This window comes from Chinchilla lanigera, unplaced genomic scaffold, assembly GCF_000276665.1.
Source record: "Chinchilla lanigera isolate Chin_1 unplaced genomic scaffold, ChiLan1.0 scaffold00070, whole genome shotgun sequence".
NCBI lineage: Eukaryota > Metazoa > Chordata > Mammalia > Rodentia > Chinchillidae > Chinchilla > Chinchilla lanigera.
In genome coordinates this window covers 174,642-191,175 of record NW_004955471.1, presented here as the reverse complement: position 1 = coordinate 191,175, position 16,534 = coordinate 174,642, and the positions used below count along the sequence as shown (strand labels likewise).

Sequence of the window (16,534 nt, the reverse complement as noted above, 5' to 3'; positions counted from 1 at the left end):
GGCGCGCACCATGAGCGGCGGCGAAGTGGTCTGCTCGGGGTGGCTCCGCAAGTCCCCTCCGGAGAAAAAGTTAAAGCGTTATGTAAGTAGAGCTCGGGCCGCAGTCCGCGGGCCTCGGCGCCCACACCCTTCCCGAGCCCGCCGGCCGCGCGCGGGGCCGGGCTGCCACTCTCGCGTTCTTGCCCTCGGCCGGGTTCCCAACCGGCCCGGGCGTCCACTTGGCGGGGAGACTTTCTCCCTCCATATTCCCGACGGCCGGCCGGTGGCCTCGTCTCCCTCGGGAGGGCGCAGATGTGCAGCTTCGAGCTGGGTGCAAGACTTTGTTAATCCTTTTAAGCAGGGGTGGGTGCGGTGAAAGAGGAGCCTTGCTCTTTATATCTGCATCTAATTATGGTGGGCTAGTGGGTGCCAGATTTCCCGCACTGGGAAGACGGCGGAGATCGTTAGCGCTCACCAGGCTTCCCTTCGGTCCGCGCCCCCCCCCCAGTCCCTCCAGGTGGGTGGCGCGTAGCGAGCGGGTGGTGGACCCGAGAAATGCACAGTAAAGTCTAGCATCTCAAATGCGCGCACAAGGGAAATAAAGCAAAAGTTCTGACGCGCCCTGCAGTTTGCTTAGCAGGGTTCACATTTTCGCGGTTTTGAGTTGAGGACATTGGAATTTGGCCCGGGAGTCCTGGCGGTTTGGTGCGGGAGGAGGGCGCTTGGGGGCGGGTGTTTGGGCGCCTCGGACGCGCTGTCACGCCTTGCAGGAGGGGACAGCTGAAGGCAGCAGGGATTTTCTCTGTTTTGCTCTTCTTTTCCCAGGGCACCAGACTGGCTTAACTGGTATTTGTGTAATTGATACAAGCTACTGATTGTGTATAGCTGTTAGGAAAAAATATTCCTTGAAAGAACCAACTTGACCGTAGCGGGGATCAGTGTCTTCGGGAATCTGAGATCTTATTATTCTCCCTCGCTATCGCTGGTGCTTTTATCAGTGCCCTCTCGAAGGAAAGAAATGACGCTTCTGGTCTGGCACATGTTTTTTTTTTAGTGAAATGTGTTAGCAAGAGCACACTGCATACCCCCTTAAATGTGTTCATTACCTGTGCTAATGGAACCTGTTACTGGGCTCAAGTTAATCCCATTAGTCACTGTTTGCTCGCATAAAAGCGTGAAGTGCAATATTTAACTTCACTGACAACACACCAGTGAGTTTCTGGTGTACTTTCTGCCAGAATTTATTATGGACGAATCATTTCATTGAAGGAGTTGGTGCCACAAATCAAAAGCAAGCCCCCTTGAGAAGCGGCATCCTTCCAAATGCTATCTTTCTATCACAGTTTGCCGGAATATTCCCGTAAAGATATTAACTTTATTCCAAACATTCGAGAGTGGCAGTGTTCCTTTATTTCCAGCTTGTAGTTCTAAAGAGAAGGTTGTGTGGGTGAGACAGCAAGAGGGGAGAGGTTTTGTTTTGTTTTGTACTACTAGGAACTGACCCTAGGGTCTTTGCACTGAACTATATCCCCAACTATATCCCCTCCCCCTTTTCTTTTTCAGACAGGGTTTTTGCTAAATTGCCAGGACTGGAACTTGCGATTTTCCTGGCTCAACCTTGTAGAGTGCTGGGAATACCACACCCAGCTGTGATTGGGTATTTAGGGGAACTGAAGAGTAATACATTTGTTGAACTAGTGATAATGGAGATCGAATGCATCTTTCACATGGCTCATGGTACACAAAAGCTGCCGTACCCTGACTGGGGACTACCTGCAGGGTTAGGAAATACAGTAGGAAAAAGCCTTGCTTTGTGTGCTTGCAAGGAAAGGTGATATTAACCAGGAAGAAAATTTTCAAAAAACATTGTTGTAGAAAGGATCCCCCCAAACAAGAAAGTGTGAATGTGTGTTTGTTTGTGTGTACGTAATTTGATGCTCATAGCAGTTTTTTAGGGAGCATTATATGTTTTCGTAGCAGATAAAACAGACTAACAACTCAGATACACCAGAGGTGGGATTTGAACCCAGAGCTGCCTGCCTGACTGGGCTGTGAAAGGTTCATGAGTCTCATCTAGTTCATTTTAGGTGTGGAGCTCAGAGTAGCCATCTCGGAAGGTCCTTTCAGAAAATAACTTCCTGTGAGTCTGTGAGGTCTAGTTGAGGATTCGAAGAAGAGGTGTGACTCAGTTGCCCTATGTTCAAGAGATACATGATCCAGTCTTTGCCTTCAGGGGGCTTCTGGAGTCTTCATGATGAGATCAGAGTGTAAAAAAGTTGGTGCAAAGAGTTTATGACTATATCCAAGTTGAGTGGTAAGACTCTTCTATAGATGTTTTAAGGAACAAGCTCAGTGTATAGTGAAACCATAGAAATATTTAGAGAGATCCTTAAATTGTCATTTTAGCACAGAGAAGAGTATGCCTAAGAGCTGGGAGGAGGAGACTTGTTGCCGGTAGAGCACAGGCCCTGTGACAGTTAGTGGAGTGGATGAAGGTGGCCCAGGAAAGCAGTGGGCAAGTGGCAGGTGGGGAAGGTGAGAGGTCCAGGGGGGTGCCAGGGAGTATGAGGAGTTAAATGATGCTTACCTTAATTTTTTTTTTTCCCAGTACTGGGATTTGAACCCAGGGCCTTCACATGCAGCCACCTCTCCAGCCCCTTTTTGATTCAGGGTCCTGATAAATTGCTCAGGTTGGGCTCAGACTTGGCACCCTCTTGCCATTCGTGTGTCTTTCAGAGTGCCAGGCTTGCAGGCCCGTGCCACCCTGCTCCACTTACCTTAAATTTTATCAAGCTGGTTGACTGGAAAATTTTTGACTTTCTCAGATTACTGAACTTTTGAATGTTTTTGCTACAGTAGTGCTGACCATGGGGGACAGAGGCATATATTCATACATTTCCTGTGCTTATTTTCTTTCATGCAGAATTTTTTATTTTCTGCACGGAGGAAATATTGTAGGCTACCCAATAGGAAACATGATGCTTAATAACAATTTCTACTTTGAAAAATTTGGAAGGTGGGTATTGGGGGTTGAACATAAGAGTCTAGCACATGCTGGGCAAGTATTCTACTACTGGCCTCTGTCCCCCTACCTCGATCTTGGTTTCTAATGAGCAGATTCAATATGAAAACATTTTTTTTTTTGAGACACTCTTCTTATGCAGTTCAGGCTGGCCTTGAACTCACTGTGTGGCTCAGGCTGGCCCCAAGCTCGAGGCAGTCCTCCTGTCAGCCTCCTTAGTGCTGGGAGAAAAGATACCTTGAATACTTAGTACTGCAATTATTAAATAAAACTTCCAGGAGTTTGAGCATAATGATTTTACTGGGAAACACATTACCCCTGAGACTCTGACAGTTGTCTCCATGTGTGTAGACTAGTCCAGACACAGTTAAGATGATCGTTAAGGGCTTGCAAGTGACAAAAATTTGTTTATCTTTGAAACCATGTCAAATTATGGCTCACAGTGAATTCCACTTACAGCTGCATTTTGGGGGCCTTACTTCACAGTCAACGGAAGCAGCACTGTTTTCTTCACCCACAGGTGAAGTGTGAAGAAACTCGTATGGAAATCTTCCTTAAAGAGCGTGAAAGCGGTGTAAGATAAAATAAAATGTAAAACACTGAGTTCTGTATTGGCAAAAGGTTAAGAAGGGTAAAGGACTGTGTGTTACGTTTTGTTCTCTGTAAAGTTTCGAAGTCTACTTAAAGATGAAAATTATCTGTTTTTTTTTCCAGTTTTGCTACTATTTGTGTTGCTGTTTGAGTCCAGTTATATTAAACAGCTGCTTTTTACTTTGTCTAGGACCCAAGTGGAGTCATACACAGAACACTGTCACTAGGATTACAGAAGAGAAGTAAATTCTTGGTGGTATACACTCAACAGTGGTGCCCAGATTTTTAAAAATTCAAATAATTTCTTTAACTGACACAGTTGTACTTGTGTATGGCATATAGTGTGATAATTCAGTACATGTATGTAATGCATAATGATCAAATCAGAGCCGTTAGCATTTCCATCTCTTTAAACATTCTCTCTTTTTGTTGTTACCTGCAAATACTTCTCCTCTAGTTCTTTATAAAATACAAAATAAACTGTATACTTTGGATTTTGAAAAGTGACTTAAATCAATACTGGTGGAATTTCCATCAGCACTTAAAATTTTAGTAGGAACAAAGTGTAAGTCTGTAAACAAAGGATTGCTTCAAGCCAGCTGGCTGCCACCGCGGCTCTGCCGGAGGAGTGTCCCCACGGCTTGCCTCGAGCCCAGCCACCAAGCTGTCAGTGTGGGGCAGGTGTGCCGGCTCAGCAGGAGAACCTGCCTCTGAGGCCAAGCAAGGTGGCCTGGTAGCTGACAGCCAGCGTGGGAGCATGGCCCGAGCCAGCTCTCCGGTGGCTAATCTGTACCCAGCTTGGGCTCTGTCTGCTCCGCAGCTGTCAGTTAATAGGACGTTTCTTGTCTGGACTTCGAAAACACACTCTCTTGGTTCTGGAAATGGGCCTAGACACAGAAATAGCCTCTCCCACTGGGTGGCCACCTGACATCAGACATGGAACAGGGGAGGCGGGGCAGGTGGAATCTCAGCATCTGCCTGGTTCAAGGACAGCCCAGACCCCGTGCTGTCCTAGAAGTCCCTGGTGGAGGGTGTTATTGCAACAAAGAGGACTGTCATGTCTGGAAGGGCTTCTTCCCCACCCCTTGGCATTTCCCAGTAGCTGTCACCAGATTCCAAAGCTTTTGCTTACAGTGACTGATGGGGCACCATTATTTTGCTGAAGATGATTTTTTCTCTGTTCATGCTAGTAAACATTCATTCCAAATTCCTAATGTTTTCTTCTTACCTTTTCAAGTGTGGCGGGATCATTGTTTCCCCTAACAAAGATCTCCAACTAGCAATTACATTAAGTCTTTATAATAGTTTAATAATAGTTTATTCTTTTGTTGTGCTGGGCTTAATGATAAGTACAGAACTCTTCATATAAAACTTGCTGAATTTTTAGATCTGACTGCTGTCTTCTGGGAATTAAAGGTACCATTTGCAGAGTGTATTAGTTTGGAGGGTACTTTTAGAATTCTGCAGGTTTTTAAAATTGTCTTTTAAAAGATCATCTTCAGGCTGGGGATCTAGCTCATTGGCACAAGTGCCTGCCTGGCAAGTGCAAGGTCCTGAGTTCAATTGCTGACAACAAAAAAATAAAATAAAATAAAATAAAAATCTTTAAATAAAATAATATGGTAAGAATTATATTTGGATAATCTGGTTGGAAGGTGAATGGATTATTTCGGTGCATTGTGTCGTGATTTGCTTAAGAAACATGTAAAGACAGGGCTGAGACGTACATAGCTCAGTAGTAGAGTGCTTGCCTAATGTGGAGAAGTTCCTGGGTTTGATTCTCAGTAACACACTCACATATGCACATGTACAAAGCTGGTCATGGTGGTTCATGTCTGCGGTTCAGCACTCAAAGAGGCTGAGGCAGGAGGATCACACATTTGAGCCTAGCCTGGACAAGGTAATGCCTTAGTGAGAGTATGCCTTAAGAAAGATCTGGGGATGTAATTCAGGGCAAAGGTTTTGATTTCGGTCCTTATTATCACCCACCTAAAAAAACTGGAAAATAGATATGTAAAGACTAGCTGAAATTTCATATTTTGAGAGTCAATATAAAATATGTAACAAGGTCTGGATAATTTCCGAGACTGAGAAAGTGTGAGGTGATAGATTCAGAACATTCATTAAGTGTCAGCACAGAGGCTGGTGAACGGGGGGACATTGTAGTAGATGGGCCGCTGCTTTCCTTTAGGAAGCTTTTTCTTTTTTTTGGTACCGGGAATCAAACTCATGACCTCAGGCTTCCCAGGCAGGCACTTATGCCGCTGAGCTACATCCCCTGCCCGGAAGATTTTGTTTTAAAAAGTGATTTCAGCTAGATCTGGTGGCACAGGCCTGTAACTTCAATTCTCAGGCAGCTGAGGCTGGACCCTCCCTGGGAGATCGTTTACTATGTAGCCATTTACTATGTAGCCAGCCTGGGCAACATAGTAGATTCAAGACCAGACTGGAATATACAAGACCTTGTCTTAAAAGAGAGAGAGGAGAGAGGGAGGAGAGAGAGAGAGAGAGAGAGAGAGAGAGAGAGAGAGAGACAGAGACACAGAGACAAATACAGAGACAGAGAGAGACAGAGAGAGATTGAGAGAGATCGAGAGAGCCAGAAATGGACACAGCCACCAGTGGTTTTAGTGGGTATATTGTGCTGCTGTGGAAGGAAACACAGACTGTATGTCAGGACTTTGTGCCACAATTCACCTGATTTTTTTCTTATAGTTAAGCAATTATTTTACTCATGCAGGCCGTCTCCTTGGCTTTGCTTACCCCCCATGGGATTATTTCACCATTCTGATGCTCAGTTTCCATATCTGTGAAATGGGAAGGGGCAACAGATCCAAGACGTAAATGCTGTCACAGTGGAGCTTTCCTCTTGGGTGTTTACTTCGGTGGGAGGGGCAGTTTGGGAGCTGCTCTGTCCCTTCCTTTTGGGGAACTATATCTGACTGTATTGTTCATCTTAAATAGTTCAGGGAATGTGTTAGGAGCTGCTGCCCTAGAATCCTTTGGTGACTCTCAAGTGTTTGCCTTGGCCGGGCCTTCCTTTGCTGTGTTCCTCGGTGGGGCGCTCTCTCTCCCTCAACGCTCTTGCCCGCTCAGCTAGAAGCTCAGCCAGTCTGCTGGCTGAATACATAAACAGGTATTTCAGGAGCTTTTGTTGTGTACCGCATGCAGAAAGCAAAGACAGGACAAGCCTACTCCCTGCCCTTAAGGAGTTTCTAATCTATTTGTGAAGACAAGCTGTGCATGCGGGGACATTTAAATCCTTTTATGAGAGAGAATGTTAAGGGGCCCTACGCTGTGAAGTACCAAATGGGGGGTGCAGCCGGTAACTGCCCAGGAGTTCAGATTGAGAGCAAAGCGGGAGAGAGGGCTGCCAGGGGAGGCTTCACAACTGAATTTCAAGCTCTGTTCTGAGGAGAACTGAGATCGTACCTGCAGCAAAAGCAAGATCATGAGGAAGGCTGGAAGAAAGAGGGCGCCCGGTGAAAAGCAGCGCTGGAACACTTGTTTCATGTGTGGGGTTTGGATGTCAGCTGTAACTTCTAGTTGGAGAAGTTCGCCTTTCTCCAGTGACCTAATGCTCTTGGGGGGCCCTGAAACCACGAGTGCATTTTATTTTTTACATCAAGCTGGAAACAAACAGAGCGACCTGTTTGGTCACTTGAACTGATTAAAATTCTGAAGGACATGTGTTATTTAAGATTTCTTTCTGTCTGTTTTGAGCTAAATAATTCATTCTGGCAAAGCCTCTGGTTTACAACCGAGAGGGAGCATGTTCTGGTGGGAGGAAGAATAAAAGAGCCTTTGATTCCCGAGCTTCTGAATTCCAGCAGGAGGCCAGCGCTGCCTTGGGCTAGCGTCTTATTTGGGACTTTGGAAGCCATCTTAGCCCAGCTGTGACTGCGGGTCCCACCACTGGGTCACGTTAGACCCCTTCTGGTTGTCCATGGAGGACTTTCTGTCATTTCACATTGCTTGCGTCCGCGTGGTGGCTGATTTCCACCAAGTCAGAGCGCCATCTGAATTTGCCATTTGAACTTGGGTTGAAGTCACAACATTTCTGTGACCCCTTTTCTTTTAGTCTATCTGCAGACTAAGAACAGAAAACATGTGAAGACGCAAATCTCTTTATTCTCTGCTTTTGGACTACAGCACAAATGAAATTAGCATTTCTCTTTAGATTACTCCAGGAGAAAGCGGCCCATTGTACTGTGGATTTCCATGTTTATTAAATAAGTAGCTTCTTCTACCACCAGGCTGGTGGCTGCAGGGGTTTAGTGAATTATAGGTGACAAATTAGGCCTATAGAATTGGCTGGGGAAAAGTCATTTTAGCAACTGGATGTTTTGCACTATTCCGGGCTTGTGGATGTGAGCACCGTACATGATACAAAAACGTCCCCATTGAAAGACTCTTTTAAGAGATTCTTTTATTCATCCAGATCCAAAGTCTTCTTAGTTGAAAAGTTCTCATTGCCAAATGCGTAGAAAGTAAACCCTTAACAGGGTTTTGACCCTTCTGTAGCCTGCCTTATAGGCAAAGGGTTAAGACTGCACTGTAATGCATACTTGCTCGTTATCTCTGTTACATTAGCTCTTGAAGCATTCTGATTACAACTTGTAGCTGCCAAGCCCTGTCCTGCAGTATTATCTGGAACAAAAATTTTCCATGTGGTTGCTTTAGCAGAGCTGCTATATGTAACTCTGCCATGAAGGTGTAGGTTGCAAAGCAGCAGAGCTTCTGGAAGGGGAACTGTGAGTTATCTTAAAGTTTTTTTCTGCCATTTAATTGTTTTCTCCTTACCTGTTTGTGTGTATTTCATAAATGTTTACCATGTTTCTAAACTGAGATTTCTTTCATTTTTATATACTGGAAAGAATGCCAAATTTGTTAAGTTTGTCTTACGGTGTGTTGTTTTTTTCTTCTCAGCGCTTTACTTTGAATTAATACTTGGCCTAGGTAATTCCCCAAGTTCTGTGTTCTATAAAACAATGTTCTAAAAGGAAAAAAACAAATGGCTACATTGTTTTGTGAATTAAAAACAATATACCAAGAGTCCAAACATTTCTTTTCAATGTAAAATCTTGGGTCAATTTTTTTTTTAAAGGAAGAAAAATACTAAACTTTACTTGAACTATCCTGTTCATTGTTTTTCCTTTCCCCCTTTTATTTATTTTCTTTTGATTTGACTCATGTAGTTTACATTTTTTAAAGAGAGTTTTATGTGTTTTGTTTAAGAATGCTGCATACTGGGCCAACCCTATCATGACTTCGTTTTACATTTTGAGATCAAAGTAAGAAGAGGGCATGCTCTGTAGAATGGGGAAAGTTGTAACTCACTTTTGTGATGCCTGCTTTAATTGGATTTTCCTTATTGCTGAGAGAAGGTAGCTACTGTATATGAACTAAGCACGGAAATGTACTTTTAATCCAGAGGCTTGTTTTCGGTGACGTGGAAATGCAGGGTGGTAGCATGAGGAGCACATTGAGAACTCTGCCTATTTTTGCAGTGGTTTTTATGGTTGTCGTTAATGCGTACATTTTTCTGTTGCTATAAAATTGTTATTTTCTAACTTTCAGCGGTTGAAACTTTTGCCTTGATGAACTTTTTTGATGTTAATTTGTGTCCACACTGTGTGATAATCGAGACTAGGAATGATAATGTTCCACCTGACATGTAGGTTGTCTCTCTCTCCTGACATGCAGCTTTTAGTTACTACTGTATTGGGAAATGTGGTTGGGCCACTTTCTGACTAGCAAAGCTCCGCCCTGAAATGACTACCTGATTAAAGAATTAAGTGCCTGGTGTGCTTTCTGAGCTCCAATCCGTAACACATTCCCATGAGTATCTTGGCCTGAGTCTTGGCCTGAGCAGGAGCTAGCCAAGATTAAAGTGCTTCTGATTGGAGGGATGACCCCTTGATTATCGGTAGAGAAGCATTTTAATCTTTGGCCTTTGGAGGAGAAGTATGTGGTAAAATGCTACCTTCCATGGTTTGAATTCCAATGGTGTTGTGTAGAGCTTGGTGAGGAATGATGACCTCATTCAGCTAGTGAGGTATTATTTGAACCCCCTTTTCTGGCAAAGTTATAATTAGCCTCAAAGTTATGCGGGAATATTTGGATTTTACAAGTTCTTCCTGACAATTTTAGGTTTAATGTTTGAAGTGCTGAAGAGAGGTGAAAGGAGGCACAGAGCTAGTAAGAATGTAAAAACTATTTGGGAAGGTAATGTGTCCCTAATGCTGCTGTTACATAAAACCTTCGGCTTCTGAGTCACCTTCCCTGGGTATACAGGTCACTTATCCCCCCACAACAAAGGGGCACACAGATGCATGCTGTTGAACAGTATTCTTTTCCCTTTTTCTCTCAGCAGTCCAATAATCAGGGGTCAGATTTATCAGTGTGTATTGCTTCAGACAGGAAAAGCAAGCCTGATATATTCTTCTAGATGATTTTCATTATGATCTACAGTAACACAGTGAAAGGTATATACACATGATCTGTTCACAAGAAATTACCACTTCGTTTGTCATTCGTTGGTGTTTGCAACAGGATCTTAATCTTCAGAGGACAAGGATGGTATTGCACGTTGTCTGAAATGAACAGTGTGGTACCTTATGTAGTCTCTTGAATAGCATGACCAGATAATTGTACATGTCTGACCTTAAAACCGTAAATCATCTTGTCCAGGGTTCTCGGTCCTTTCTAATTCAGTTCTCATGTGTTGTTTGAAGGTCCTTTGGCTTTTCATCCAGTCTCACTTTCTATGGTTTGGGTAAGAAAAACAATAGCTCTCTTGATTATCCTTTTGCAGTTACTCCTTCTCCACTAGTGGAAAAGAGTCCAGCCTCCTCATTTTACAGGGAATGAATATTAGCCTCGGGGAGACTAATTGATTTGTCTGAGGGTCCTACAACTTAACCAGCTGCTCCATTAGGGTCAGATTGTCACCTCTCAGGGCAAATCCTTTTAGTCACCCAGTAAGTACCTGCTGTGACCAGGGCACTGTGCAGAACTTCAAAGGAGAGGACCAAGAGGACACTGTCCTTCTCTCCAAGGGCTTACGTGCTGTTAGGGGACAGAGTAGGGGATGTCCTACAAATTATGTTATGTGTGAGACAGAGGCCTAGGAGGGTTCAGCATGGAGAGATTAATTCAGGGATGCTTGAGGCTTCATCAGGGCTGCAAGAGACATTTCATCAGGACCTTAAAAGATGTATTCCACTCTCAGAGATGTGGCTGGAGTGAGACCTAATTTCCACTTCTCCCTTTTGCGGTCAGACTGATTAGTAATGGAAGATGGCCTGGATCCTTTTTCCATGATTCTTCTCTCCCGCTAGCTCTCCGCGGTGATCTCTTTGTTGGCAAATCTGATGGGCGCATTTCAGTTCTTACTTTTCGTGGAACTCTTGAATGTTTTGATGGAGATGCCAACCCCTCCTCTCACTCCGTGTTCTCTCCTGGACCTTCCTAGCAGGCTGTGTTTCCCTGAAGTGCTGGAGTTCAGGGTTCCATTGCTGGCTCTGGTTCCTGCCTCTGTGGTGGTTCTCCATCCTTGGTGAGGTCACGAACTCCTCTGAAATTTTGATAAAAGCCTGCTGCTCCCCATTTCCATAAGAATATAGTACTTACAAAGGTGATTCTGGCCTTTCAGGGTTTCTGCCCTTTAGACCCCATCAGATAACCTTAACACCCACTTTCACACCCCTGAGGTATTTGCTGATTTTCCCAAGCTCTCTCGGCGCTTTCTTTTTGAGGTCTGTGGATCTAACTGCTTAGAGGCCCGTAGCAGATCTTCTCTTCCTCTCCCTGGCCTTCATGCTGTTCCCATTCTGGGCCTGGCCCTACCGTCCTCCTCCAGGGGCTTGACTCAGCATGTCCCTTCCACCCTCCTCCCTCCCTCATTCTGCACACCCAGTGGTCAAACCCTGTGTGTTTCACTTCCCCAGGATCTCTTTTTTTTTTTTTTTTTTTTTTTTTTTTGTTTTGGTTTTTCTCCGGTACCGGGAACCGAACTCACGACCTTGCGCGTGCCAGGCAGGCGCTTTTGCCGCTGAGCTAAACCCCCAGCCCCTCCCCAGGATCTCTTGATGTGTTGGCCCTCCTGCAGCCTGTGTTTGTCATTGTCTTTCTCTGGCTTGCTGCAATAGCCAGTTAGCTGGTCTCTCTCTGCATTCTTGGTTCCCAGCAAGCTGTCTCTTCAAGGCAGCCAAATGACCTTCCTGAAGCATTGTTAACTTTTGTGAGCCTCAGGCACTTACACCTTCACGGACCCACTCTTCCTCTATTACAAAAAATAAGAAATTAAATAGGCTGGGCGTGGTGGTTCACACCTGTAATCCCAGCACTCCAGAGGCTGAGGCAGGAGGATCCCGGTGAGTTCAGATCTAGCCTGAGCTACAGTAGTGAGTTCAAGGCCAGCCTGAGCTGCATAGTGAGACTCTGACTCAACAAACAAACGAAGAAACAAAATGTATTTTGTTTTTTATATATTAGTTGTGCAAGTGTAAGGATAAATATATTTCAAGTTGGTCCTGCTGTTATATATTCGTTATTGCAGGCCCTGTGCCTTTTATGTCTGATGAGACACCGGCTCTGTTAAATGAGCAGAAACACCTTTCCCCTCCATCCTGGGGCCTCCCCACCCACCCCATCCTGGGGCCTTCCCTCTGTACCGAGGTCCTTCACACTGAGCTACATCCCCAGACCACTTTCTTTTTGCCTTTAAAAATCTTTTTTGAAACAGCATCTTACTAAGTCACTAAGTTGCTCAACCTCGGCTAGAACTTACGATCCTCCTGCTACAGCCTCCCAGACTGCTGGGATTTCTGGTGTTCCCTACCATACCCAGTGTCTTAGTTTTACTCTTCTCATTGCTGAGACAAAATACCTGATAGCCAAAGTTAAAGGAGCAAAGGTTTATTTAGCTCACAGTTTGTAGAGGTTTTAGTCTATCATCGGCTGGGTCCAAGGCAGGGTGGCATGGCAGAGGGGCATCCCAGAGGAGAAACAGTTCATGGCAAGTGGAAGACAGCAGAAATAAGCAAGGGACGACCACAGTTCTTTCTGTCCCTTATACCTTTTCCAAGCTACTCAGGGCAGGTAGCACTCACACCCTTAATCCTAGTGCCCTTGATCCTGGCATTGTACCTTGAGTGAATCCCAGTGTCAGACACTCTAGATCCAGCCACCTTGAAAAAGCTCTACCTTTGACTGCATGAGGCTTTGCGGGGACATCTAGACACAAACCATAACACCAACTGAACAGAAATACTTTGAAGATAAAGTTGGCATCATACATCAACTGCTTGATTAAGACTAGGGACAGACGGCAAGCAGAGGCCAAGTTGTTTTATTATGTGGCACTTTCATAATGTGGCCTAGATAGCTAGCTCACTGAAAGCACTACTAAGATTTTTATAGTTTGGAAATGGAAAGGTTTACAGAGAAATAGGACATTACACTTAAAGGTATTCTCTCTCCCACCCCATATATATTTAAGATAAAAATCATGCGATTTTTATGATATCAGAAATGTCCTATGAACTGTTTTACTAATTGCACATTGCTTTCATGATGCTTCTGTGTAGCGGGGTGGGATGTGATCTTTGCACTCTCAAGAGGACCCTTGATTCAGCAGCAGGGAGGAGTAGTTCTGGTGTCTGGTGCATCGAATCGGGGTGCTCCTAACCACCTGTGTCGCACAGGGCATCTCCACAGCCGAGAATTATCCAGCCCGAAGTATCAGTGTGGCACAGCCAGGAGACTCATGTACAGAGCAGTCCTTCGTGAAGCTTGCTTTTTCCACCTGTATTTGTCTGTTTGCTGTATTTTCTTTGCCTTTCCACCAGAACTGTAACACAGATGCAGGATTGTATTGTAGCACTGGAACCAAAAATTTATTTTTGGGACCTCTATAATGTTGAGAAAAACAGTTATGGAGATGACTGAGCTTTTGCACACTGGAAATTCTAAGTTTAGTGATAGGCAGGGTCTCTCTGCAGAGATCTGCTGTCGTTTGAATCTTTACCGAAAAACTCACTTTGGACTGGCTCTCTTAGCCGGAGCACAACCTATTGTTGTCTGGGAAGGGGAGAGGGAGATGCTGAGTCATTTATTCATGCTTTTTATTACTTCTTGGCTGGAATATCACCATTCATTGTTCATAAGCCGTCCAGCTTGTTTACTTTTTTATAAATTACATGTAATCAAGTCCTCTTGCAGGTCTGGCTACTGTAATTGGCAGTAGCCACTGAGCTGGGCTGACGAGTCTGTATTTGTGCTGATGTCTCACATTCAGCTCATGTTCCACTCCAAGCTTCCTCGCCTCTTCCACCCTCCTCTCAAAAGGAAGGTGAAAAGAGAACTGTCACTGTGCCTTCTGTCTTCTTGATAGCTTTGGTGGAGTCCCTTTCTGTCCTTTGGTTTAGGGAAAATCAAACGCGTGGGGTCGTGGTTCTCTGACTTCTGCACATATAATATCCCTTTGGTCACTGAAATCACAGTTCTTCCTCCATCTGATATTTTTAGTAAGTCTAGGTGTAGGGATCCTGCATTTTTAAAATTTGAACCCTGCTGATTCTGATGTAGATGATTCTCAGACTGTATTTGGGGAGATCCTGAGTTGGGCAAAGAGAGAAAGAGAAAGAAGAAAGAAAATGCGAAAGCAGGAAGGACTTACAAAGAGTGAAATAGGAAAGCAAGGGCCAAAGTTCAGAAAGTAACTTTATCTTTTCTTTTGTATTATGAAGGGAATATGCTGTGAGGCTAAAAAAGATAGGTATTTAGTTTTGTCCTGGCAGCGGTTGACTTTCGACTGTTCCTCAAAGAGGACACACAGAGGATGACAGAAATGGAAGAGAAGTTTTGGAAAGGTGAAGCTATGAGAAAGTGCCTAAGCATCCCTGAAATGCTCAAAAAGATGTCATTAAATCAAAGAAGGTATTAAGTAGGTATCGATTTAAAAGTGAATGTGTGTTCCAGAGTTCAGTTTGCAGAAGGCTTAAAGGTGAAGAGGAGTGATGGGGGAGGATTAGTTCTTCACTAGAAGTTCTGGTTATTCTGGTTATTGGATCTGAAAGCTTATTATGAGAGTCCAGATTTCCTTCAACAGTTCAAAATTCAAATAACCTTTTCCATTGTCTGTAACATGTATGCTTGGCTTCCCTAATTTGTGCTTAGTTTTGAGATGTAGTTGATTTGTTAAAGGGCAGCAAAGTAGTTTTGCTAGACTAAAGAAGTTCGGTCGTCTTGTTTTTATGTTTCTTTCTGTATTTGTGTTTGTATGTTTAAGGTGAAGTTCACACTAGAAAAGAGTTTGAGACAGACAGGTGGACAGACTATATTTTAGAAAATTGGTCAAGAAGCGGGCCAGGTGGGAATGGTTACTTAACCCTAGCAATAGAATAAAGAAAAAAAATATGTATTTCTGACTGTTTATCTGCAGAACTTACTCTGCTTCTAGAAAGCTCTTTTTTTTTTTTTTTAACCTAATATTTCCTTAGGGAAATTTTATTGTTCAGTTCACTTACCTTAGAGAGAGGTCTTGACCAAATAAATAAATGAAATAAGAAATTGGAGTTACTTCTAAAGTGATGAGTGCCATCTGCTTTTATTAAGTCATTGATATTTTCTCCTTATGCTGACAGTCTCCGCATCAAGGCAGATTCACTCTCCACAAACGTGTTAGACACCCAGATCGTGCTTTACAGCTTTTCCCCACTGCGGTATCATGTAACTAGCTCACCAGTCCTCTCCGCCTGCCTTCCTTTCTGCCATCCTTCATACTTTCTCTCCTCTCCTCCATTCATTTACTCGGGAACACTTAGCCTCTTGGGGGCCCTGCCCATCTGCCCACAAGATCTTACAGAATCTTCATATCTGCTTTGTAAGTGCTGAGGATCATTATTGTCATTATATGGGGTGTCTGCCACACCCTCTCCTTACACTGGCAGTCCAGGTAAGTTTGGTTAGCAGCTTACTGTGCTCCTGAAGCGGATAGAAAAAGGTTCTGTTGGAAGCTGGTGGAGACCCGGGGCCACTTCTGCCCTGGCAGCCGAGGAGGGCTGGCCAGGCTCCTGTGGCGTGGATCCTGCTCTGGGGCCTGGAGGCTGGGCATAGGACTTGCCCTCGACTTTTCAGGTGACCTTAGTTTCTTGCTTTGTTGTGTTTTTTAAGCCATACACTTGGTGGATCTTTTCCTTATTAACCTTTTCATATTCCTAATTATTTTGCTAGATATTTTTATCTAGACTGTATTCTACTTCATATATGGTTTAACATAGTGGTAAGTGTCTCAAACAAGTGCTCATATTTGCTAGAAGAAAATAATAAAGCTTCTAGGGAAAAGTATAGCAATAAGTAATCATCCAGTAGAGCATAAAAAATGTTTATGAATGTCAGTGGATGTTATTAACTTAATGTTTTATTTTGGGTTTAACAGAAAAAAGGGTTATCAAATACTAAGCTCACAGATTTATTGCCTTTTATGTATATTATTAAATGGAAGAGTTCAATGTAGCGCAGATTTATCATTGAGCTATAACATATATATGTTGTCATGCATTATTTTCATATTTGTGTTTAAATAGAACATCTACATAAATTGACTGAAATGTCATAGTATTTTAATACTTTGTCATAATTTTTAATACAATATATTTAAATCTTTAATATCTACCTACTTATCCTAGGGATTCTTAGGCAACTAAAGATAGTCTTTTTTTTTTTAGTAAATGTGTTTTTTTGACCCAACTTGGAAAGTCAGTTATGTGTTAGAGAGCGTGTTCTTCTAAAAAGAAATATTGAAATATTTTTCACCTTTTGAAATAAGGTCTAGCCTTTAAAACAGTCCTGTCTGTTTTTGCATAGGATCTCTTGCATAATTAAGCCATAAATTTTCAAGGCAGAATAAGATTTTTAAATTGTGTGTGTGTATAT

General features: G+C 43.5%; 1 protein-coding gene across 4 annotated transcripts in view; it reads left to right on the top strand.

Annotated features, from left to right (window-relative positions):
* Nucleotides 1–16,534, top strand: part of Gab1 (GRB2-associated binding protein 1) — a gene marked incomplete at its 5' end in the record, with an annotated part of 129,596 nt that continues 113,062 nt past the window's right edge. For all 4 annotated transcript variants that reach the window (XM_005400852.2, XM_005400850.2, XM_005400851.2 and 1 more), the window contains 1 exon segment: nt 1–82. In XM_005400852.2, the coding sequence (XP_005400909.1) occupies nt 11–82 (72 nt within the window).